This window comes from Sinocyclocheilus anshuiensis, unplaced genomic scaffold (genome assembly GCF_001515605.1).
Source record: "Sinocyclocheilus anshuiensis isolate Anshui unplaced genomic scaffold, SAMN03320099.WGS_v1.1 scaffold183, whole genome shotgun sequence".
In the NCBI taxonomy this organism is placed as follows: domain Eukaryota; kingdom Metazoa; phylum Chordata; class Actinopteri; order Cypriniformes; family Cyprinidae; genus Sinocyclocheilus; species Sinocyclocheilus anshuiensis.
In genome coordinates, this window is record NW_015548309.1 from 1653135 (window position 1) to 1678297 (window position 25163).

A 25163-nucleotide genomic window follows, 5' to 3' on the forward strand; every position below is an offset into this window, starting at 1 on the left:
TTATTAGGTTGAAATTAATGTTAATTTTAAAAACGTAATTTTACTTGATTTGTCATTGTTAGAATTGGTAATTGAAAATGTTAGACTGTTATAATTTGTAATTAAAATGTTTGTAATTAAAAATGCTACATTTTAAAATTAGAAAAGAATGTAGAAGCATTTTCACTAGCAGTCTCCGACTTTTGGACTGTATATATAAACCAATACAGTTTTATATCTATGAAAAATGCAAACAACACTATCACTTGCCTTCTACATCACACTACATATTGCTGCATTTCTGTATCAAAGATTCACACTCTGATAGACAAACTTTGCAGCAGAAAGCAAACACCTCAGTCCATCAGGCTGTCTATAGAGGAAAAGTGCACGAATATGACACATACAGAGCAAAGAATTCAAATGTTATGGGAAAATAAAGGACTTTTTAAAGGACTCATTTTGTAGCAGTAGCAGTATTACCATTACAATGCATTATGCAGGGAGAGTATTACATCATCGCCTGTTCTTTACACAGACACCGAGAGCATCGGCTTCCTGGTGTTTCCCCTGTAGTACCCCAACTGGGTTGCAGCTTCCCTTGCCGTAGAAGAAACTGTTGTCTGATTTCATGAAAAGCCCATTCAGCTAGCTAGATGTATGCGAGCAATTGTGCAAGTTACATCCGCCAAAATCTCTCCTCAAACTGCCACCGCTTGCAAAACAAAAAAGCAGATTGGAGTCATACACGATTCCGTGAAGGAGCTGAGCGAGAGAGAGAGAAACTACAAAGTAGCCTAAAATCTATTCATGAGGTGTCAGCTTTCAACAGCATGTTGACACATGCCTATGTCTCCTAGGAAACGGTTGCCCCAAGCGCAGTTATCAGCGCAGTTCTGTGGCATGCAATTATCCAATTATCTCCCTCCCCTGAATCAGCACATCAAATCACATGACAGATCTTTTTTTTATTGTTTTATTTTTTTTGCAAGGTCCTACAACACCTTCTCATTTGCATGTAGCACTTGTCCTTCCAGTTCTCACTGTTTCTCAGCTTCATTTTCACTTTCCTTCACCGCAATCTTTTGTTTTTCTTCCACTTTAGATCAGAACATCCTTATATGCTTTCCGTTTCACCATCTATTTTGCTTTCTCTTGGTGCAATTTAGCTAGAATGATCATAAACTATTAAATAAATAGCGCCGTCACTCTGCGGCGAGTGCGTCTTTTTTAATTGTTAGCTTTCGCCTGCTTTCTAAATCAATCCCCTCCCTTGCCTTTCTCGCTCGTCCCCTCCTCCCTCTCTCTCTGCTTATTTCCAGGAGCAGCTTGAGTCCTGCTTTTGGCTCTGCAGGCCTGCTTTGAGAGTCTCTGACTCACAGCAGTGCAGTTCTGGAGCAGCCCTCCTCTCTGGCGGTGAGGCCGGCTGGAGGAGCCAGGGAGAGGGGCCGCTGTCACAGACCTCTCGCCCCCTTACATGCTGGGCATCGGGGCTCAGCGCGCATTCAGAGCCCTTCATCTGTCCACCATACAAGCCCCAGGATCTGTCTGTCAGAGAGAGTGCATGAATTCAACTTGACGTCAGCATGAAATGGCGTCCACAGCACGTTTTTCTTCCAGTAACAGCACATATTTCAGAGTTAAAGATGAAGTTTGATGAGAAAAAGATGAAATGGTTAAGTGGGCGATAAAAATAAGAGGGACCAGTGAGCGAGATTTGACTAAAGATTGATACTTTTTTTGTTGAAATAAAGTGCATTTATAAGTAAAACACAGTAAGAACATGGAATAGGATCCATTTTAATTTTATGGGAACTTTCAGGACTGTGAGCTACTTCAGAAATAATGCTGGATAGAGTTTTGTGCTTTATACAATTATAACCTGAAACAGTGAGAACGGAAGGAGCGGGAAGAAAAAAAAAAGTGACATTTATTGAAGAGAGACACATGTGGTGAGGTTGAGAGAAGGTTCGAGACAGACAGAAAGCCGGAGTGGGGAGGGTTGGACTTGTGCTGTCAGTTGTGCTGTGCTGCATTTTCTTTTGTAAACACAAACGTGTGTGTGCTGCTTTTCTTCCTTCTTTCTGCTACACTCCAGTACCTTCTGCAAATGCTCCCGTCATATCAGCTAACAATGCCAAAGAGCCCTCAGAGGGGGGCCTGAGGCCCAAAGATGGGGAAATATTCAAAAGGTGGAATAAAACCGACCTTACGTAAGACTGACGGGGCAAAAAGGCTAACTGTTACTGCCAGTTTCACAGAGCTTAACATTGCGTGCCTTTTTGTTTGGGTTATAATGAGAAAGAAGTGAACGAAAGAGTGACTATATTATAATAGGTAAAAATCGTGACAGGAATAGACAAATTTTCACAGCTTGTAAGGAATTAAGAAATGGCAAGATCAATGCAAAATGTTATTTACATTTGTAACTAAACTAATGTTAAATATAGGAATTTGTAATATTTAAAATGCTCACAATGAGCCCTTTCTATTGTTCGTTTTATACACATAAAAAAATCTGTTATCTACACACTGAGCGAAAATTGTCAGGTTAACAAGTGACTTCACTCTAATAATAAATAAAATTGAAATAACAACTGAAAAAAATACCAGCATCTGACACGGAAGCTTAAGGGTTAAGGGTAAAGCGAACTGAATTGTAAGAAGTTGGTTTCCAGGGGAACTATTCTTACTGTTCCAGCTGAGTTGGGTTAAACCACTTTGCTTTCAAAAAGGGGGGCGACAAACACCCACAACACGTATTTCTTTCATAACAGTTTAGAGCAAAACAGAACCAGGACTGGGACAGTAACTAAAATCCTGTGCGGTCCTGCTTTATAAGATTCAGACTGTTCTTAAACTATTTGCGCGGTTTTAACGGGTTTAAATATGCTCGTCTCCCCCGCAGCCGCTCTGTGCTGGCGGCCCTGCCAAGTCAGTTTGAAAAGATCAGACAAAGGCAGCAGGAAGCCCCTCGGCTTGGCAATGAGTGCGAGCGGAGCACAAACGCAAAACGAAACCTCACTCTTTTATCTGATAGCGGACTGAATTTATTTTCTCCCGAGGTTCGTGGCAGTTTTAGACATCTTTTGAAAATGTACGACCGTCTGGATCCCCGGGTCGAGCGAAGACTATTATCAAAGCGCCAAACGGGCAGCAGCGCTGCCTGACCGCCCGTTCGCTGTCGATCTGAATCGGATCAAGCGTCTTTTGGGGGGGTATTTTTGCATTTGAATCCTTCCCACACCACCGAAAGGCTCACTCGGGACGGAGAGTTGTCGATTTACACAGTTAAATGTAAAAAGAAAAGCTTGGGGAGCTTTCTAAAAGCCTTTTTTTTCTCCTGAGGGGACTACCAACCGCGACGGTGACCGTTGGTGGGGGTTTGCCGCCGTTTGTTTTCTTGAGCGCGTGTGGAAGATGGAGACGCACATCTCGTGCCTCTTCCCGGAGATTTTAGCCATGATTTTCAGCTACTTGGACGTGAGGGACAAAGGCAGAGTGGCCCAAGTGTGCACGACGTGGAGGGACGCGTCCTACCACAAGTCCGTGTGGAGAGGGGTGGAAGCCAAGCTGCATCTGAGGCGGGCGAACCCGTCCCTGTTCCCCAGCCTCCAGGCGAGAGGCATCAGGCGCGTACAGATCCTCAGCCTGCGGCGCAGCCTCAGCTACGTGATCCAGGGGATGCCCAACATCGAGAGCTTGAATCTGAGCGGCTGCTATAACTTAACGGATAACGGCCTGGGGCACGCGTTCGTGCAGGAGATCCCTTCCCTGAGGGTGCTCAATCTGAGCCTTTGCAAGCAGATCACGGATTCCAGTTTGGGTAGAATAGCGCAGTATCTGAAAAACTTGGAGGTGCTGGAACTGGGCGGCTGCAGTAATATCACGAACACGGGCTTGTTGCTCATCGCGTGGGGTTTGCACAGACTCAAAAGTCTTAATCTGAGGAGCTGCCGGCATGTGTCGGACGTGGGCATCGGGCACTTAGCCGGCATGACCCGGAGCGCGGCGGAGGGCTGCCTCAGTCTGGAATACCTGACCTTGCAGGACTGCCAGAAGTTGACGGACTTGTCCCTCAAGCACATTTCGAAAGGCCTGACCAAGCTCAAAGTGCTCAACCTGAGTTTCTGTGGGGGCATCTCGGATGCTGGCATGATCCACCTCTCTCACATGACGAGCCTGTGGAGCCTTAATCTGCGTTCGTGCGACAACATCAGCGACACGGGCATCATGCACCTCGCCATGGGCACGTTGAGACTCTCTGGACTCGACGTGTCGTTTTGCGACAAGATAGGCGACCAGAGCCTGGCTTATATCGCGCAGGGCCTGTACCAGCTCAAGTCGCTGTCGCTGTGCTCGTGCCACATCAGTGACGATGGCATCAACAGGATGGTGCGCCAAATGCACGAGCTGAGGACGCTGAACATCGGCCAGTGCGTGCGGATTACAGACAAAGGACTGGAGCTGATCGCAGACCACTTGACGCATCTGACCGGCATCGACCTGTATGGATGTACGAAAATCACTAAGAGGGGACTGGAGAGGATCACGCAGCTCCCCTGCCTTAAAGTTTTGAACCTGGGCCTTTGGCAGATGACTGAAAGTGAGAAAGTGAGGTGAAACTTGGGGGGTTTCTGGAAGGAGGGAGGGAGGGAGAGAAGGAGGATGGGAGGGGGATGGGTGAATTTCAATAGAGCAAAGTACATAAAAAGAGGCTTAAAATGCTGAATGTGATACATGTGTCAGTTATTGCTATTAACACACAAAAAAAGTTTTTTTTCTTAACAAATCGCAATATTAAACCTCCACGAGTCTCGCGATATTTTGGCTACCTCGTTAGATGTATTATATTGTTATTCTTAAGAATGAGAATTTGTGCCTAGAAAAACAATCCCCTCCCCCTTTATCTCGTCTTTGGCTTAAGGAAAGCAAAAAGACTGAAAGAAAGGATGGATTCAGACTACCTTTTTTATTTCCCTTCCTACAGATAGCCAACAAAAGGCGTTTCAAAACAAGTCTATAGGTAGTTGACATCAAATTTCAAGCAGTTTTGCAAGTGTCCCGTGATGTGACAGTTCACCTTAAAATGTTTTAATTCTTCAGATCATCTGTAATTATTAAACAATGCCATTTTGTGATCTTAAATTAATTGAGTCTATATGCAATATCTGTACTTAAAAAAAAATGAAGTAGTGTTTTAAAATGAGAAAGAAATAGTGACCAGTCCCAAGTCACACATTTTTCCTCATACATTGTATAAATGACAAGACTAAAATCTTCAAAAGTGAATGGACATGCTATATGTCAACTACCCTTATGCAAAGACAGACAGAAATACTGGGTTTGTACACTTAAGCTTTTATATTTCCAATCTCTTTTAGTTTTTGCTCAATTTTACAGGCCTTTAGTCTTTGCTCCCCTACACCGCCCAGAGGGGTGGAGGATTTAAACGGGGCTCTGAGCGCTTGAAGAGAGTGAGTGAGAGAGAATTTAAGCCCTTCTGAAGGTTACCGCCACCTCTTTTTACTAACTTTGCTGAGTTCATAGATTTTATTTTCTTTCCCTGGAGCTACAGTTTTTGTTGCATTTTTACAACTGGAGCTGTTTGTCAGATGTTCAGATATGTTGCTCACATAGATCTTCTTTAAAGTTTAAAAACCACACTATTTTATGATTTTGCTGAACCGAGCAAGCAGAGCAGAAGAACAGAGAAACGATTACACCAGTGAGAAATCTCACACCACCTTTTTAAAAATAAAAATACCGCTCGGTTTTACTGCTGGGAATTTTAACAAAGCAGTCAGAACATTAGCAGCGACCTGTATAGCTCTCCCTTGCAGCACCTGTGGTTGAAGGTGTCTGTAGGTTACAGTGAGACGCTTTGAAGTTTCAGAACGTTCCAGAAAGGTGGGGTTGGGGGTTATTTTGCTCCTGTCTGAAGTTCCAGGCATTTTAGTTGGCCCATGTGATTTGCCCAGACAGCCTAAATCAAGCACAGATCAAAACAAAATCTAAGCATCTGATAAAATTCACTTATTGTTTGATTTGAAAATCACAACGAAAGTCTGATATGTTTGCAGTCAGGGTTAGAGGAAAGGTGGCTGAAAGCCGTGCCTGCCACATCGCTGGAAAATGGACAGGAATTTGTGAGTCACTGTTTGACTTTGCTCTGTAAAAAAAAAAAAAAAAGTACGCGGTGCAAGAACACTGACTTGAGACTGGCACCGTCTTGCAAACATGGCATGAGAGATGCTTTAGGTTTGTGTCTCTGTGTGTAGCACTGGTGTTTATTCATTCAGAACAACTGCATAAGGCTAAATGCAAAGGGCATGTGAGCGAAGAGAACAATCTGTTGCTTCATTCTGCACGAGACCAAATTCTTCAGACTGAAGCTTCACTCTGTATGAATTAAGCAACAGGAAACTTTTTCACTGCAGGAAAAATAATTTAAAAGAGAAGTTCCTTGTTCAGTACAAGTTTAGCTCAATCAACAGCAGTTTTTGGCATAATGTTTATTACCACTAAAATAATTTAAATTTGTCCCTTGTTTTCTTTCTTTCTAAAGCAAAAACGTAAAATGGCAGTATTTTTAAAGGATTGCTATTTTTCAATATTTGGAGATTTAAGCACTTACATTTAAAATCTGCATCATTTGAGCTGTAAAGCAGTTTAAATTGTTACAGTCATTGTATGGTTTATTGCATTGTAATTGCAATGAAGTTATAAAACTGGATATAAGTTTACTAAAAAAATGTTAGAATCATATTTACATGAATATTATGTCTTTACGCTATGCTACACTGTAACCCCCCTCCCCCCCAAAAAACTGTAAAAATAGGGCACAATATACTGTATTGAATTTTCCATATTGATTTTTTACAGGTGTTATACCTGTATTTTAAATTTTGCACTTGTGTTTTACATTGAATGGAAATGTCCAGAAAATTAAAAGACAATGCCCTGGCAGACAATTACCTGTACATTTTCAGTTTTTTCTTTCTTTTTATTTTATAGTGTACTGAAACAGTATTTTAACATTTACGGATTGGCCCCATTCACCTCCATTGTAAGTGCCTCATTGTAACCGATCTTTTTTAAGAAGATCATTATGCCATAAATACTCATTTAAGCTTAATTTGTACTGAACTCACAATACTTATTTAAGTTGCAATTTTGAAACAGGATTTTATAAAGCACAATTGTAGGGTCACGTGTTGGTGGTTAAACAGATTCTTCTGTGGCTTCCGAGTCAGCAAATTCTGATTTTTGACTGTGTTTGTGACTCATGGCGCACTGAGGGATTTAGGTTTGAAAAGAGTGGAATTAACTCTGAAAAGGCGTATGATGGCTAACTGTCTCACATGGCTGTCAGGTTTTAGTCATACCTCTCATTATAACTAATTCACAGTGGTCTTTTCACACTGCGGACTGGATGACGGCCATATGGCATTTTTACAAGCACACAACTGGTTTACAGCACAAACTGTACGTCAGGTGCTTTTTTTGAAGCAGCCAGATGAAAAGGTAGGTAAAGGCATGTAGATTTGTGTGTGTGTGTGCGAGTATCGTCTAGGTTTGCTCTGGTTTGTTGATGCCAGCTCTCCCCCGGTGAGGTTGTGACAGAGTTTGACTGGTGTAGTGCTTTTTTTGAAGCAGCCAGATGAAAAGGTAGGTAAAGGCATGTAGATTTGTGTGTGTTTGTGCGAGTATCGTCTAGGTTTGCTCTGGTTTGTTGCTGCCAGCTCTCCCCCGGTGAGGTTGTGACAGAGTTTGACTGGTGTCATGTGACCTTGCTGGAAGTGTGAGTACAGAGGGGCCGGAGCCAGGAGACCCAATCTGTCACCCTCACCCCACCCTTCACACACATGCAGAGACAGAAACAAATTTGCAAAAATGTCCCTTATAGTTTAGATGCAAAATCCACAGACGCTGTCCAAATTCTAGGCAAAATTTAGGAAAATGAACTATGTGTTATGTCTTGTTAGGGAGTGTTTGGCAGCTCTATCCTCTCAGACACACACACACAAACTCAGTATCTTAGACTCTATTTTTCTCTTTTCTCTAAAAAAAAATAGGACTCAGGTTTGTGTTGCGCCAGTTTTCCCCTTTGTTCTGATTGTAGTAGGTGACGGGTCCACATGTTCTGGATCATATCTGCTTTCATATGCAGTGAAATGCAGCTCTCTGGCAGCACTCTGGAGGCAGGAGGTCTGTGCATGAAAGAAACTTGAGCGCGAGACTGAAAACCACACCACACAACAAAAAACGATATGGAGGAAAAAAGACAACCAGTGATTGGAAGCTTTGTTGCTTATAAACCGCCCATTTTAGCGTTAATCCTTGACCTCAAACTGTCAGGCGCACCTTTTACAGTCGAATATAAATTCTGACTGAACAGCTTCTATAAAATGAACTAAAAAATGCATTAAAAATAAAAATAATTTTTAATGCATATTTATGCATTAGAATACATGCTGTGCATGTATTTTAGCTAAAACAGGAAGAGATGCTTGGGAAACAGGAAGGTAAAAGGGAAGAGATGATTGTGAACATACAAAATTGTGTAAGAAAATGGTTTATTTCTTAGCCTGCATGTTTTTCTGTGGCTTGGTTTTATAATTGAAAAGGTAAGCTGATAGATGAGTACATGTGTGTGTGTCCGGGCTTCAGGCCGACTGCACAGGAGGAGATTTGTTGTTACTCAGAGTGTGGGTGGTAGAGAGGGCGTAAGTGTTGTGTGTGGTGCCCGAATCCACTCAAAAAGGGAAGCAATGGAAAGAGAGAGAGGGAGTGAGCACTAAAAGGAAGAAAGTGGATGAGAGATGGATGACGAAGGGATGCACACTTCTGTAGCTAAAACCTCTTCACAGAAATACAGCAGCCTCTGGTTGTCACATCTGTCGAGACCCCACACAGCCAACTGAGCCGCACCCCACAGGAGGATATATTTTTAAACCGCCGTGGCATTTCGAATGATCTAAGAGGTTCATCCATAATGCTTTGGTTAGGTAGACAAGTTTTCAAGCACTTCATATACAAAAAGCACTGTAGGTCCAATAGGTTTATAAATCCAGAGGAATTTGTAGCTTGCCAGACGCTTTTTTTTTCAGAGTGACGTTAGATCAAAGTTATTGGTTGAAATGGAATAAAGATGTATCCTGAGCAAGGTATTAAAAAAGCTTTGTGTTGCCAAGAAAAGCAGAAAATCCAACATGGCACCACAGCCATTACAAGAAAACTGACTTTAGTGCCATACCGCAGATTGATGACATGTATCATGTGAATGACAGAAACAAACTGCATTTGTGGCATATAAAAGAATGAATGGGATCTTTATATGAATGATAAAAATATTAAAGGATCTCTCATTCCAAAAATGAAAATTCTGTCATGATCGCTTTGCTCTGAATACTTCAAAAATACACCATAAATGTAGTCCAAACAACTACTTCTAATGCCATATGATCAGAATGTAATTACTATGAACTGAAATTCAACATGAGGGGTAGTAAATGACGAAATTGTCATTTTTGTGTCAACTATTTCTTTCAAAATGATGCACAAACTCCATGTCTGTTATGATGCCAGACTTTGTAGAATATTCAGCTTTTGAAAGAACGGAATATTCTGGAAGAGTGAAAATAGCTACATGTTCAAAGTGGAACATGTTGAACAGCAATAGAATTGTGCCTCTATTTTCTCCCTCTTGGGCCTTGGTATTGCGTGGCTCAGTCAGAGATGTAGAAAAGGCAGTGTTACACAACAGGAAGTGAAGCATGTCTCGGGAGCTTTAAAGACAAATAGACCGGTTTGATCAAGTTTAGTGCCGGGCTCTCTTGAGCCCACCTCTCAATACCGGCTCAAATGCACAAATACAGGAGAGCGCAGGGGGAGAAGGAACACTTATAGCTTCATACTGCCTGATTGAACTCTTCGTTTTTAGTTTTTTCCTCATTTAAATGCCAGAGGAAAATGGCTGCTTCTTGAACATCTTGAAAATATGCTACAGTCTGAATTAATGGAATGTAAATTCTCTAAGTTACTATTAAAAGTAATTTCTCATTATTCCTAGAACCTGAGCACAAAAACAGCAGTAAAACTGTTACTAAAATGGACAGCAGACTTCTAATGGTGGTAGAAGTATAACTAAAAACAGGATGCAATATAGATGAGTGAATCATATTAAGATCCTGCTTTGGCAGTTAGCTGCTTATTAACGCACCCGCACCCACAGGGCTACATGCACCAGGCCCACTAGCTTAAAGAGTAAGTTTAAACTGTAGCGTCAGCAAAAAGGTAGCTACCATTGTTTCAGCTTTTCAAAAGAACATATAAAGTGGACTGCTGACAGGAAGTGGCTGCAGTTGCTAAAGGTGGGTATGCACAGAAATACAAATAATGTGTTCAAATGGTTTTGCTCTTAAAGGGACGGTTTACCCCAAATATCACATTTTTAGGTGCACTATTACTTTAAGAGCTGACTACTAGAACTTTTTTGACTGAAGGTAACTTTCCTCCTCACAGCTGAAGACTCAAGACAAGACACTCACCGTATGAAGTCCTGTATAATGACAAAGCAAAATTACTGTACTTCAGGATGATTGTTATGAGAGGCTTAAATTAGAAAAAAGAGCAGGGTGAAGCGGTACTTCTGTTCCTAAAATAAATGCTTTACAAGATGATTGCATTGCTTCTGGCCATTTGGGCCGAGCTAAAAAGCTGTGGGCGATGCAGGAATATGAAACCAAACATACCAGGCAGCACCGAGCCCATTTTTCATCTCATTTCCTCTCTTTCTCTGTCCTTCATTTTTCCAGACGAAGCCTTCTCACTCTCTGATGGCCATCCATCACGTTTCTCTCAGTCCACTGTAAATGCCATGCTCTCTCTCTCTCTCTCTTTGAGATTTAAAGGCTCTGAGTGTGACTTGGAGAGGCTCAGCTTGTGTCTGCCTCAAGGCAGTGGTCTGACTCAGCCAGGGACATTTATAAAGTGTCTGACGTTATCACCATGTGGTATGCAGAGCATTCGTTCTCCCCCTTCTCTCTCTCTCTCCTCGTTCTCTATCTCACCAAATCTTCAACCGTTTTACATTTCTGACATCTCTGCCCTGTTCTCTAACATTATTCTTCACGTTTCTTGCATTCTCCATGTACTTTTCAATATTTTAAGGGGTACTTCGTCATTTATTCACCCCCATTTTCTTCTGTAGGAAACAAAAGGAGAGATTTAGAAAATTGCATGTAAAAGAAAATCTAGAACAATGAAAGCAAATGGGCAAGGATGCTGTCAAGCTCCGATATGGACAAAAAGCAAAAAGTTTTCGCAAGCAGTGCCATAAAAGAACCATTTTGGTTTCCCAAAGAACCTTTCAGTGAACAGTTCTTAATCTTTTTCTTAGTGTGAAGAACATTTTAATAATCTAATGAACCTTTCTCCACTATAAAGAACCTTTTGTGCAATGGAAAGGTTCCATGGATGTTAAAAGTTCTTCATAGAACCGTAAAAATGCCAATAAAGAACCTTAAATGGTTAAAGAGCACATCTTCTTCATACAACAGCTTTATCTGAGGCAAAGACAAAAATCAAAGTTGTTCTTTACTTAAAATCATCAACTGCTACATATGCAAATTACCAAAATGCAATTGGTCAAGAAAGAGGCCCATCATACTTAATGACATCAAACCTGACATGAAAGTTTACTGTCTCTTCATGCATTCTTTATTCTTTTCTCACACACACAACTTTAATGAAACACATGTACCTGCATATATCTACTCATAAAACCCACATATCTGCCACGCTAACGTCCTGTTTGTTGTGCATAGACTATACTTTTTCCATCTGTTCTTCCTCCCCCCTTCCTGTTTCCCTCTCTCTCTTTCTCTCTCTGCACTGAGGCTGGATGCTGGGAAACTGTGGATAGTGTTTTACTTTTGTGCTGCCACTTCTCTCACTCTCTCTTTTTTTTTGCTTTGTCACTCAACGCGACATGTCCTGTCACATGGTTCATTCACGCCGACAGACACAGGGCCGGAGAGTGCTGCCTCTCTCTCCTCCACATTTCAATCTCCCTCTCTCATTCTCCCCTTTTCTCCCTCTCATTTCAGCCCAGGGTCTATTCTGAGGCAGGAATTGGAAACTCAGTCTTGTGCTGATGTTTATCAGCCCATTCCAGGCCCTGCATTGCATTTCTAACTGAGAGTGTATCAGAGCCCCTGATTTTAGATAGATATGATTAATGTTGTTACATATTCCATGGCATTACGTGGGAAGGCGAGAGGGGGGATATATACACAGCCAATGATTTTCTGGATAATCTTCTTGTTTTGCTCCACAAGAGATCTCCATGTCAGAGTGGCTAAATAGAAAACAACACAAGTTTGCAAAAAATGCACAGTCATATTTAGAAATGTATATGTGCGTTTGGATGGATGGAGCCTGAGATGAAGCCAGAGAGGGACTCTGGAGGAAAAAAGGAGGGAAAAAAGGATGCTCTGGAGTGACCCTATTAGGGAACTAATGTTAATACATTTCAGCAACATCCACCCGTTCGTGTTACTACTGTGATGACACAAGACTTCAATTAAACCCAGGCCAGGCGGGGAATTCACACACTGGCCCCTCAACATCAAGCTGCTTTGATTTCTCTTCCTACCATAGATATGAGCTGCTACAGCTGAAGCTAAATACTTCAACATCGGACCATTTAAACAATTTTAAAAACATGAAATAAAAAGGACTTTCTTAATAAATGTCCCTGGTCTTATTGTGCACGATTCATTATAAAGAAAATTGCTGTTTTTGGATATTAATCAAAGCTTTTTCTGCCTTTTTTCCATCAAGTTCCATTTGGTTTCACGTCCTATAACACTCAGAAATATGCAGTGTTATTTTTGTATTATTTAAATACTATTATAGTATTTAATATTTTGAATTATCATTCATTAAATATTTTCAGTTTCATTTTAGTTTAACTTTTAGTAATTTTGTTGTTTTTGTCATTTTTTAATTTCACATATTTTGTATGCATGTTGTTTTATATTTAAAAAATGTATAGTTTGCTTAAATTCATTTTAATTTTAGTAAACTGAAAAATTTGGTGTAGAAAAAATTCACTCAGAAATTCCTAGTAAATTTCACAAACAATTACAAAGAAATGTCAAGTAACACATTGAAATTGAATTAGAGAAACTAAAATAGTAGGCTATTTTCTTGTCAAATGTACTCCAATAATCTTCAAAAAATCTTTTTACAGTGTTCTTAAAGGGGTCATATGATGCTTTTTTAAAGATCATTATTTGATGTATTTGGCATATCAAAATATGTTGACATGCTTTAATGTTCAAAAAACACATTATTTTTATTTTATTTTATTTAGTTGCCAGGGGTTTCTAATTTTTGTTTAAGTTAATACAGTTAAGTTTAGTTAAGTTTAAGCTTATCAAATATTCATATTTTACTTTTATTCTAGCTTTCAATGAATGAAAACGCTTTAGTTTTAGATAACAATAACAACACTGGAAATACTGTATGTCACATCATGACAATAATTCGGGGTATGAGTGCAATTTCATGTATGAACCTACAAAACACAAAGAGTTTCTCCATAAATGTAACGTAACACAGTCTCTCCTGCTGTCCTGTTCTCCTTGTACCTCTTTTCTTCATCTCTGCCTCTCTAAAACTCTCTCAGGATTAGAGCTGACATGATTGCATATTTTGTTGCAGATGTGTTTTGTTTATGAGCGTTAAGTGATTCTGAAAAAGGCCTTGCCACTTCACTGCTCCCCATTTCCGACTCCCGCAATATTCTTCCGGCTGATGCGTTTTAGAGTCTTTTGGAGAGACAGACAGGGACTTTCAGACAGAGCAGAATTTTTAATAAGTGGAAATCTACTGCACCAGGATGAGGAAAAATATATATATCACGGGTTGAGAAAAAAATTATATGGGATGAACCCTGGCGTGTTTGGCTTTAATTCAAAGCATACAGGCGGCAGAAGACCCTGTGCTTTTCCCCCCTCAAATCATCTTATCCATATTTAAAGGATCAGATCTGAGTGCAATAAGTGAAAGTAGCTTTGCATACAAGATCACAGCCAATTAAACTGACAGTTTCTCATTCAAAGAGGCAAGGGGGGAGTCAAGTCAGGAATTTCTCAAAAGTTGCTTCAGACAAAAGAAGAAAAAAATGGCTCTCATATCCTAATATACGACCAGTCCGGAATACCAGAAGAGAGAAAAGAGGGCTAGAGAACCAGAAACATAATAAAATAAGGACGGAGAACTAAGAAAAGAAAGCAAACAATGCTGGTAAAGTTGTTTCTAGTTTCAAGCCTGGTCTTTCCGAAAACCTATAGTGAACTGCATCACTGCCTACATAGGCAGCACCCTAACTGATTTTAACACAGTATATAGGCAACATCTTTGTATGCATGACAAATATTGGGCAAAATAAATAATATATAAATAGCTTATATACAGTATTTAAAAAATGAGAATTGTTGCTCAATGTTGTTCAGAATTGTTATTTTAAGTTAATTCACCATTAAAATAGCTTAGTCTAGTAAAGACATTATATACACACACACACATCATGAATGCATATGTATAAATAGAAATAAATAAAATTTTAATAAATAAATAGGCCTAAATATTTATATATATCTCATGAATTCTAGGAAGGATATATGAAGCCTTTTATGCCTTTTTTTGGCCAGAAATATACTTGATTTGGAACAAGGCAAATGACTGTGGACATTATTTCAGTTTTTAAAAGGCTCTGCACAATTAATTTTGAATCTTTTCCTTTGGCCACGAGGGAAAAAGCCAGAATCCAATTTTGAATATTGTTATGATAACTATGCCTACCAAACTAGAACGAAAATACAAACCTCATGATCCCCACAGTAGACAATTAAATTCTCCAACTTTGTATAACTAAAATGAAACCGGCTCTCCAAGAACAGCTCATGACCAATAAGGTCATTCTGAACAATGGCGCATATTTAGAGAGATACAACGGAAAGAAAATAGGAGGAAAGAAGACTAAATAAATGAAATAACCATCTTGTGACTGTCAGGAAATGGAGGCGTGCCAGCAGCCGGAGCAGAGGAGGAGGCTCAGAGGAGAGAGAGATAGATGGAGAGAGAGAGACAGTGAGGGGGTGGAGCTCGCGAGCAAGACATAGAAAGAGAAAGAGAAAGAGAGTGAGCCAGGGGAAGAAGAATTGTGAAGGAGGAAAGAGAACAAACTGATAGATACTGAGAGAAGAGAACAAAGGACAAGAGTGTGAGCATTTTAGTCATCGAGAAAAAGAAAAAAAAAGCATGAATGTCAGAAAAGTGCGATCGCTGAAAGGCAGAGAGAGAAAAAGTGAGGAGAATGACAATACAGACAGGAACACAATCCAAAAACGACAGGGCAGATTGCTGGAGATGTACACTCTTCTTTTGAGAGTTTGTACGAGTGTGGGTGTTTCTTCCATTACGAGTACATTTCTGTCATGGTTGATTTTTATTAAAACAGATTTCAGCTTTTTCTTTTTGTTATATGAAGGTCACATTCATGGGAACTTTTTTACAGTGCCTTTTTAAATTTATTTTTGGTTCTTTTCAAATGCATTTTATGGATGATTGGTTTAACCTTTGCCTCGGACCCAGACTTTAATCGTAACTGTATGCATTTTATGTGTAGATTGATTCGTTTAACTCTTGCCTCAATCTTAGACTATGGAATTATTTTCTAAAAATATGTAAAAAAACAAAACAAAAAAACAAGATAATCTAAACAAAGAGTGAAATAATCATAAACCACTTCAATACTTATTACAATGACAGCTTCTTTCTTTCTTTCTTTTAAGATTTCAGCTTGTTCTTTTTGTTATATGAAGGTCACATTCATGGAAACCTTTTAAAACGCTTTCTTTTATTTATTTTTTTATCTTTTTTCAAATGCATTTTATGTATAGAATGATTTGTTTAACCATTGCCTCAGACACAGACTTTAAATCTTACATTTTGAAAATGTATTGTAAAAAATATATATTATAAAAAGCATGATAATCTAAAAAAAGAAAAAGAAAATAAATAATCATACATTTTTTTATTAAAATGTTTTTTTTTTTTTAAAGATGACTTCCAAAAATGGTAATTTCTACAACAGCCACATATTTTGCCCCTAATCAAAAATTTCCAAAGGTAAGTATACTCAGTTACAAAGAAGATAAATTCAACCATTTTGTTCCAAAAATGGTAAAATGTTATTTTCACCACATAATGTTATCAAATACAACACATCATTTGAGTTGTGCTATAACAATGTACAAATATTTCAGAAAAATGACAGAATTCTCCTGTGATGCCTGTTTCTGTAGCCAATGACAAATTAATTAAACTAGTGAGAGTGTGAAAAGCACGTTTTAGGACAGTTTATTTTCTGAAAGTCTACAGGGCCAAATGTGCCTAAAGTTGAAGAAGCACTTGTGTGTGTGAGAGAGAGATAATGTTATCAAATACAACACATAATTTGAGTTGTGCTATAACAATGTACAAATATTTCAGAAAAATGACAGAATTCTCCTGTGATGCCTGTTTCTGTCGCCAATGACAAATTAATTAAACTAGTGAGAGTGTGAAAAGCACGTTTTAGGACAGTTTATTTTCTGAAAGTCTACAGGGCCAAATGTGCCTAAAGTTGAAGAAGCACTTGTGTGTGTGAGAGAGAGAGAGTGAGTGAGAGAGAGAGAATAAGAGGGAGGGGCGAGAGATTGAGAGAGTTTGTGTGATGGTGATAGAGCTTTCAGTTCTTTGTGTGTGTGTGTGTGTGTGTGCTGGTCAATACTCAGCAGTGTAGCAGCTCTCAGCCGCCCAGCAGGAAAAATCACATCATTCTCGAAAAATCCCATCATTCTCTGCATACCGCACAAATTCCAGCTCGGCTTTCACCTCCTGGCCCCACTCCTCCACCCCTTCCCTCTCTCCCTCTCTCTCTCCCTCCCACCACCACCTCCTCTCGGTCTGCCCTTACAGACGGAGACTGGCCTCTCTCAATCCCAGGGCCTCTTGTCTTCTCTTAGCCTCACCTTTGACTGCAGACCCGCTGCTCAGCTCTAATTTCACTAATGCCATAACAATATAACCACAATAAAAACCTGTGTGCTGGCTGCCGTGCTTCATAAAATAAAAAAAATAAATCAATACAATCTCAGTACAAAGCTAAACAACAGTTTCCAGAAGAACTCTTTGAGCCTCAAACTGTGCTCAAAGTCTGCAAAGAAATGACCTATACTATCCACATTAATTATATAACTCTATACTGTATGTCAACAACACTTTTAATTTCTCCCAAGGAATTTAAGGTGAAAATGTACAGACATACTAGAGAACTCGAGAAGGGATGGTTCACCCCAAAATAAAATCTCTGTTATCTTTTACTCACCCTTCATCAGAATAGCATCGCTTTAGTCAACATATCCTAGCTTTTTACAGAAAATATTCAGATGTAACCCCCTTTGTAATCGTGAACATTTTCATAAGTAACTGTAATTTAATTAACAATTGTTTTCTCAGTAACTGTAAAGGATTACAGTTACATTTATTTTGCAAATAAATTATGTACTCCCCAATACTGCTGGTTAGGAATGACATGTAGGCGAGTAAATGATTTTCTTTTTGGGTGGGTTATCCCTTTTAAGTTTCTTTTTTCCCTCCTGGTGAATAATTATTTACTTTGCTACATGCTGGTTTTCACCTACTCAGCAAAGAAAAGAACTATCAATGTGAGAACATTCATTATGCATCACCATTCATATACACCGTTCACCGCACATCATAATATCACCATAATCAAATTGGCTCACAGTACAGTCCTTATATAATCCATGTGCTGTTGACACATCATCAGGGATATTCACAGAGTCACTTTACACCATATTGAGACAGGAATTACACTATTCTAATCATTATCATATTCTTATTTTATATCTTATTTTTGCATACGGTCTCATCCTGGGTGACTTGAAAAGCCCTGGTGCTTCAGCCTTGATAAAACTTGCATAAAAGCATGAAAGACTCTTTCATGTTTCTGGCCACATTACGCAGCGCTTTGGACCTGATGAAATACAGAAAATGTCAGTCTCGTTGAGTTCATTATGACCTGACTTTGAAAATAAGACTCTTGACTTTGGTTTGGACGGCAACTGCTGTACAGCAAGACAGAGAAAGTGTGTTGTTGTTGTTTTTTTTCTAATGGATATACAGTGGAATCCAAATGAGTATTTTCCATTATTTTTAGTTACAAAAAAAAAAAAGAAAACGTGAAAGTGCTTCTATTTGAATTTATTACAAGTAATATTTAAAAGCATAACAATTAAAAACAATAAAATGAAATAAAATATTTAACAATAATTTTTACAAACTGAAAGTGCTTCTGTTTTTATTACAAATTTAAATGCATAACATTTGAAATAATATTTAATTTAACAATTTGTTTAAAATTGAAATGCTTCTATTTTGATTTTTTATTACTAATAATATTTAAAAGCATAATTAAAAAAAAATACAATCAAAATTGAAGTTTTACAAATTTAAAGTGATTCTATTTTTAAATGCATTAAATTAAAATAATTCATATTCAATAATTCAGTTTTAACTTAGTTTTTTAAAGATTGAAAATGCTTTATTTTGATTTTAATTACAAATAATATTTAAAACCATAACAAAAAAATCAAAAGAAAAATCTATTTGCTTTGCACATAATACATAAGAGCATAATTAAAAATAAAATAAAATATTATTTTTCAAATGTAATTTTTTTTCTAGATTTAATTTAACCATTACTTTAGACTTAACTCCAACTTAACTTAACATTAAACTCCAGATAATGTGGTCTCAAGCTTCTGGACCCCATTGTATTTTCTCCAGATATTACACACAAATAATGTCCTCATCTTCGTTTAAATCTAGCATTCTGCAGTGGATTGAGAGTGAATACTCTCTCAGAAGAGGAAGAGAGGGGAGCTGAGGGGAAAAGAGAGCTCTTGTTTTGCCTCTTTCTCTCTCAGGGCCTCCCAAGATGCCACTCAGGGAGAAGCTATTAATCATTTACAGGCCCCTGTGGCTGTGTGTGTGTGTGTGTGTGTGTGCAGGGCCGTATGGACTCAGCACAGGCAGGACATTGAGAGTAGATGTCTAAAGCCATGCTGCACATAGAAACATTAGCAGCATTCTCCACGCCCACTGTAAAGCCCTCTCTAAGACCTGGGAGTCTGTCCCTACAGCAGGTGAAAAAACTCCCCACCGCCCCACAAAGAGAGAGAGAGAGAGAGAGAGAGAGCACAACGGTGGCATGCATACACACACACACACACAGCTGAAAACTGATCTCCCACAGGATATGCTTACAGCCCTGGCTGCTGCCTCTCTCACAGACTGCCAACAATGTTAAACCCAGGAGAGAGCATGTGTGAGAGAAAAAAAGAGACGGAGAGAGAGAATCATACACAGGGTGAGGGGGAAAACACCTAGAAGCAGAGAACGAGGGCAGGAAAAGGCCAAAAGAGAAAACGAGGGGGTGTCTTTGGGGACAAAAATAAGAAAAAAAAAAACACAATGGAAACAGAAGATGGAGAGAGTGTGGAAAAGAAAATGCGAGGAACAGACAGAGGCGGGCAGTTAGCATGAAAACCGGTCTTGGAGTAATGTAGCTTTAATCTGGTATTTCCTTTTCGGAGAGCGAGGGAAGGGTGGGAGAGTAACATACACTCGACGCTGTCTCCTGGCCTCGAGACCTGCTGCGAGGTTGCTCTGCCCTGGTTGCTCACTGGGCCTTAACAAGAGCCACATCTAGCCTGTGCACCTCAGGCCTGTGTTACTCCGTCTGACCCGACACCCCATAAATACATAGTGACATAGTCCAGGTGGACCTAACACTCATAAACACATACACAACCATTGTACAGCAGAAACAATAGACAAAACAAATAAAAATAAAATCATTGTCTGATCAGAATTTGGTGGATTCTGCTGGATTACAAACATCTGAAATGAGCATCTGTTCAAAATCGTTTTCCAATGATAAGCTGCTAGTAAGAAGATTAATAATAAGCAGTAGGTTATGTGTTTCATTCAAATCTGTGCATAATGCACAAAGTATTGCTACCCTAGAAGAATTGATTGGATCCTATGCTTGAATACAGTGCTGGAGAGTATGCTTCTAACTTGACTACATTTTCCAGTGATAGTGTGACAGTAGTTAAGCTGTTTACACGAAAAAGATACTGATTCAAATTTAGATCTTTTAATAGTGTTCACGTTATGATCAAGTTATGCTCATGTTAATGTTTTAGTTTTTCTAGATGTCAAAGCTGAATTTTCAGCATCATTACTCCAGTCTTCAGTGTCATATGATCCTTCAGAAATCATTCTAATATACTGATTTGCTGTTTATGAAACATTTCTCATTACTATCAATGTTTAAAACAGTTACTGCTTTTCTGTGGAAACTGTGATGCATTTGATTGATGAATAGAAACAACTTATTTGAAACAGAAAACTTTTATAACATTATAAATGTCAATTTAATGCATCCTTTATGAATAAAAGCATTAATTTAAGCATAAAAACCTTACTGACCCAAAACATTTGAAGAGTGGATAGCTAAGTACATTTTCAAAAATCTTCCCAAACTCAGTTTAAATCAAGCTTGCTCACACAAGTGAACATCTGCACGTGTTTCCTTGCATTTTATTGTAAGCGCAGCTGAAATCTGCATGCATACAACTGTGCTTCCTACAGCTGTTCGGCTGTTTTCGGCCCCTCCGGCGGAGGCGGAGCTTACATGCACAACAAACAAGGGGCGGAGCTGTAACGAGTCCAGACACCACCCATACTATAACTCCAGGTGAAGATATCAGAAAAGTGTGCAGGGTTAGAGATAAAACGACTATGTACTTCATCCTTTGCATTTCTTTTTACACCTCTGCATCTGTCACAAATCCTCTCTCTCTCACTCTCTTACTCTCCAGGGCTTGCTGCACTGGTGCAGTGTGGCTGTCAGCGGTGCCTTACATCCTGTTTGAAACAGGGTGCTGCACCGTCTCAGGGGATTATCATGGCATAGTGGAACAACATAAAAGATGCTGGCTAATAAAACAGTGCAGAACAGAGAGAGAGAGAGTGAGAGAGGGAGAAACGGGGGGAGAAACAAAAAGAAAAGCTTGTTCAATATGGATCAGACTGTCTTCCACCCTCCCCCTTTATCCGTCTCCATCGCTCTCCCTGGTCCATCACCTGCCGCGGTTGGTCCTGAGGCAGCAGGCAGGCAGGCGGGCAGCTGGCCAGACAGGGAAAGGCACGGCTGGTCTGGTCTGCACTGGGCCGGGCTGGGCTCAGACCATGTTCCTGGCCTTCTGAGGCAGGGAGCCGCTGGCTAGAGCCGCTTTCATCCTCCCAGCAGAATTAATCACCAAAGCCTTCAAGCTGCCATCCAGCAGAGGAGACTGTCAGCCAAAAGGGGTTCTGGCACCAGCCCAGGCTTCTATCCCTGCAGGGGCCTTCTATCAGATCAAAGACTGCCACCATCATGTCCCCCCTCCCCACACACCTCTTTTTTGTTGATGTGGCAGAGGGGATGTAGATGATTCTGGAGATTTTATGAGGAAAAGATAGCTAGCTTGATGAGAACGTAGATACTTGTAATTAGATTCTGAATGTCTAATGAGGGATGTGCGGTTCCTTTCAGGGCTCGAGGAAGATGCTGAGCACCTGCTTGAAGCGAAAAATCACTCCATCCACTAGCACCTCAGCCAAGACACATCCCCATGACAACCACGAGCCAATGAGACGGCTGCCACACAGGTCACACAAGCCTCCCACAGCACTGGACAATACGTCTGAGAGGAAATGCTCTCACCCTTGTCTGAGAGATATACAGCTCTGTTCATCAGGTTGTGAAAAATGGTCTGTGTGCTGTTGTGTCCGCCAAATGCCATAGTTACTGGAGTTGATGCAACTATGAAATCATAGTAAAATAAAATAGAATTGCGTTCAAAATTGCCTTTATGACATCAGAAGTGTGTATTGTAGCAATAATTAATTACCAAAGCCAAATTCAAAACAATCACTCTGATAAGTTAAGCAAATGACAACTTCTAATTAGGGATGCACAATATATCTGTATCATATCGGTTATCTGCTAATAGATTTCTTTCTAATTTATCTATATCCATACGGGATATTTATGGAAGCCTATTTTCGCCACCATATAAAAAATAAAAAAGCAGATTGTGACTTATCTCACAATAAATAAAGCCAAATTGCGAGATATGAACTGAGAATTTTGATATCCATCCATCCATCCATCCATCCATGCATCCATCCATCCATCTATCTATCTATCTATCTATCTATCTATCTATCATCTCTCTCTCTCTTTCACTCAGGGCAGCCTGAGGAATCATTTGCTTCTCTCCTCTCTTCCCTTGGGGACAGCAGGGTTTTAATTGATTAGCGGCTGGCACAAGACCAGATAAACATGCAGATTTGGCATCCTGGCTAGGGACTGTTGCTCATCCACCTTAAGCGCGCACACACACACACACAGTATTTTGTCAGTCGGTTGTGCTTCAGTGGCACAAGGAGGCAGCGTTAGGTGTCTGCAGGGACTCCACCCTGCTGAAGGCAGCTGACGTCGTGGCTACTTATAGCCATGCCATAAATCAAGCTGTCACTCTCAGTCACGCTTGCTGGCACACTCATGTTCCAGAGCGGTCCTCTCCACACGCCCTATGCTAAACTTTCTCTCCAAGATGCTATGAGAGCTCAGCGTGCCGTGACCTGAGTTGAAGTCACCACAGAATATGTTGCAGGAATAAAAACAAGAACTGAGAGGCAGCTCAACATGTCGTCGCATATTCAGAAGGTTGTCATGATTCTTAATGTAAATGCTCTTGTCATGGGAAAAAGTTTCCTTCATTAGTGGAGTATAGAAGAATAGCTGCACAGTAAAAAAAACAACAAAAAAAAACATTTTTTTTTTTTAATATATATATATGATTTTTCAAAGTCGTAAATGAAACAAAAATTATTGGAGTAGATTTTACAAGAAAATACTATTTCAGTCTTTCTACTTCAAAATTTCATGTTTAATGAAATTCAGCAATTTTTTCTTTTATCATTAAATTGCTTAAAATACTAAAGAGCAAATTCATATTTTATTGGCCATCTTTCTGTTGATACAGGCTTTGGGCACTAAAAAAAAAAAATCAAACAAGAAAAGAAACTAATATCGATTGACCACTAGTTAGCATATTGGATATAGACATGTATATACATTTATATTATTTTATAGTATTTTTATTAGTTTGAACTAGCTTTTATGTTTTATAAAAAAAAATATTTTTAGCTTTAATTAATTTTTATTTAATTAATTAATTTTTGCTGAAGTAATTTTAGTACTTCAACTATAACTTATTTGTTTCAGTTAGTAGCGAGGATAACATTAATAATTTTCATTTTTTTAATTTTTGTTTCAAGTTTTTCATTTAATATTCATATTTTTTCAGCTTTTTCAACATTTCAATGACCAAAAAAGTTTATTAATTTTAGTTTTAGGTTTTGCAACATTTCCCAGTTTATCTCCTTCCTGTTCCTCCTTATTTCCTGTCCTCTCACCACTAAAAAAAGAAAGAAAGAAAAAAAATGTGTAATGTGATCACTTAAATGATCTCAATCTCTTTGAAAATCAGCTACAAATGATATATTTCTGCAATATCTTTGGGAAGATAGAAATGCGGGTTTAGCACTTTAGGCCACTAGGGGATCAGACTGCTGGTTCCCTGCTGAAGGAGCTCCAGGTCAGGGGAGAACCAGGTGCTAATGAGCCACGGCTCAGGGCCAGCTCCAGGGGCATCAAGGGTGACGCCAGTCTCCCTGCTTTAAAACTAAACCGAGAGAAACAGAGACATTAGAAGTAAAGTAACACAGGATTTCGGGTCACAAGGCACCTGTTGTCCACCTGACCCCACGCGGCGGCTGCACATATGTCCTCATTCAATCCCTCCATGACCAATGTCACAACCTCCGTGGAGTCTGCCGATTTCACGCTAAAGGGAGGTTGGGGCAGGCAGGACACTTGTCTGTCCTGCAGCCTATACACTGTCATCAGCCCCCTGTGGCTTGAAGCATATGGGAAAAGCTTGTGGTAAACAGAACAGATCCACTCTGAACACTGGAGTGACATGCTGGGGCTTTATGATGGATGCCCAGGGCTGATAAGGGAAAGCGGTCCAGCTTGGCACGAGTGAACGGATATATAAAATGTAAACAGGGTCCAAAATGTTTTGTGATCCGGTCACATAAACTGTAACGGTTGTGAATGCTGATGTACCACAGACAACAGTGAAGGACCTACTCATCCAATACACAATATCACTGCACCAAAACAATGGCTTTAAAAAAGAAGACAACCATTTGATTGAAAATTGTGGAAAAGCTGGTAAATACGAATATGCAAAAATTCACAGAATATCTTGAGTTAAAAGTTCACTTAATGCAGGTGCTCCATTAAAATAATACTTCACTGAAATTGCAGCGATTCTATGTTAAAAGTATGTTGGAAGGCAAAAGTGTGATGAGTTTTTTGGCCTTTTTTCCCCCTTTTTTTTTTCTTTAGAAACATGCAGTAAAACACTGGCGTAGTATGTGATGTATATAGCCACAAAATTTCAGACCTTGCCTTTGAAATATGATCACACATGGTCACAGGAGACACATTTGAGAAGCATGTCGCTAGGTGTAAACAGCAATGTGTCTTGGCTGACCACGTGTGATCTGATCACCCGAGATGAATGTTAATACAAGGTGTCAACAACATGTCCTAAAACACATGACCTAAACAATATCTCAGATGAAGTGAACCTACTTGATTTTGGCTTGCAAAATACCACAGACAACAGTGAAGGACCTACTCATCCAATACACAATATCACTGCACCAAAACAATGGCTTTAAAAAAGAAGACAACCATTTGATTGAAAATTGTGGAAAAGCTGGTAAATACGAATATGCAAAAATTCACAGAATATCTTGAGTTAAAAGTTCACTTAATGCAGGTGCTCCATTAAAATAATACTTCACTGAAATTGCAGCGATTCTATGTTAAAAGTATGTTGGAAGGC

General features: G+C 39.4%; 2 protein-coding genes across 3 annotated transcripts in view; one reads left to right on the forward strand and one right to left on the reverse strand.

Annotated features, from left to right (window-relative positions):
* Positions 1–25163, reverse strand: part of LOC107656325 (ELKS/Rab6-interacting/CAST family member 1-like) — a 298875-nt gene that overhangs the window by 26347 nt on the left and 247365 nt on the right. The gene's annotated exons all lie outside the window — the stretch shown is intronic.
* On the forward strand, positions 2844–5167 carry LOC107656333 (F-box/LRR-repeat protein 14-like). The gene has a single exon (XM_016444136.1). The coding sequence runs from the start codon at positions 3400–3402 to the stop codon at positions 4600–4602; it is 1203 nt and encodes a 400-aa protein (XP_016299622.1). The 5' UTR covers positions 2844–3399; the 3' UTR covers positions 4603–5167.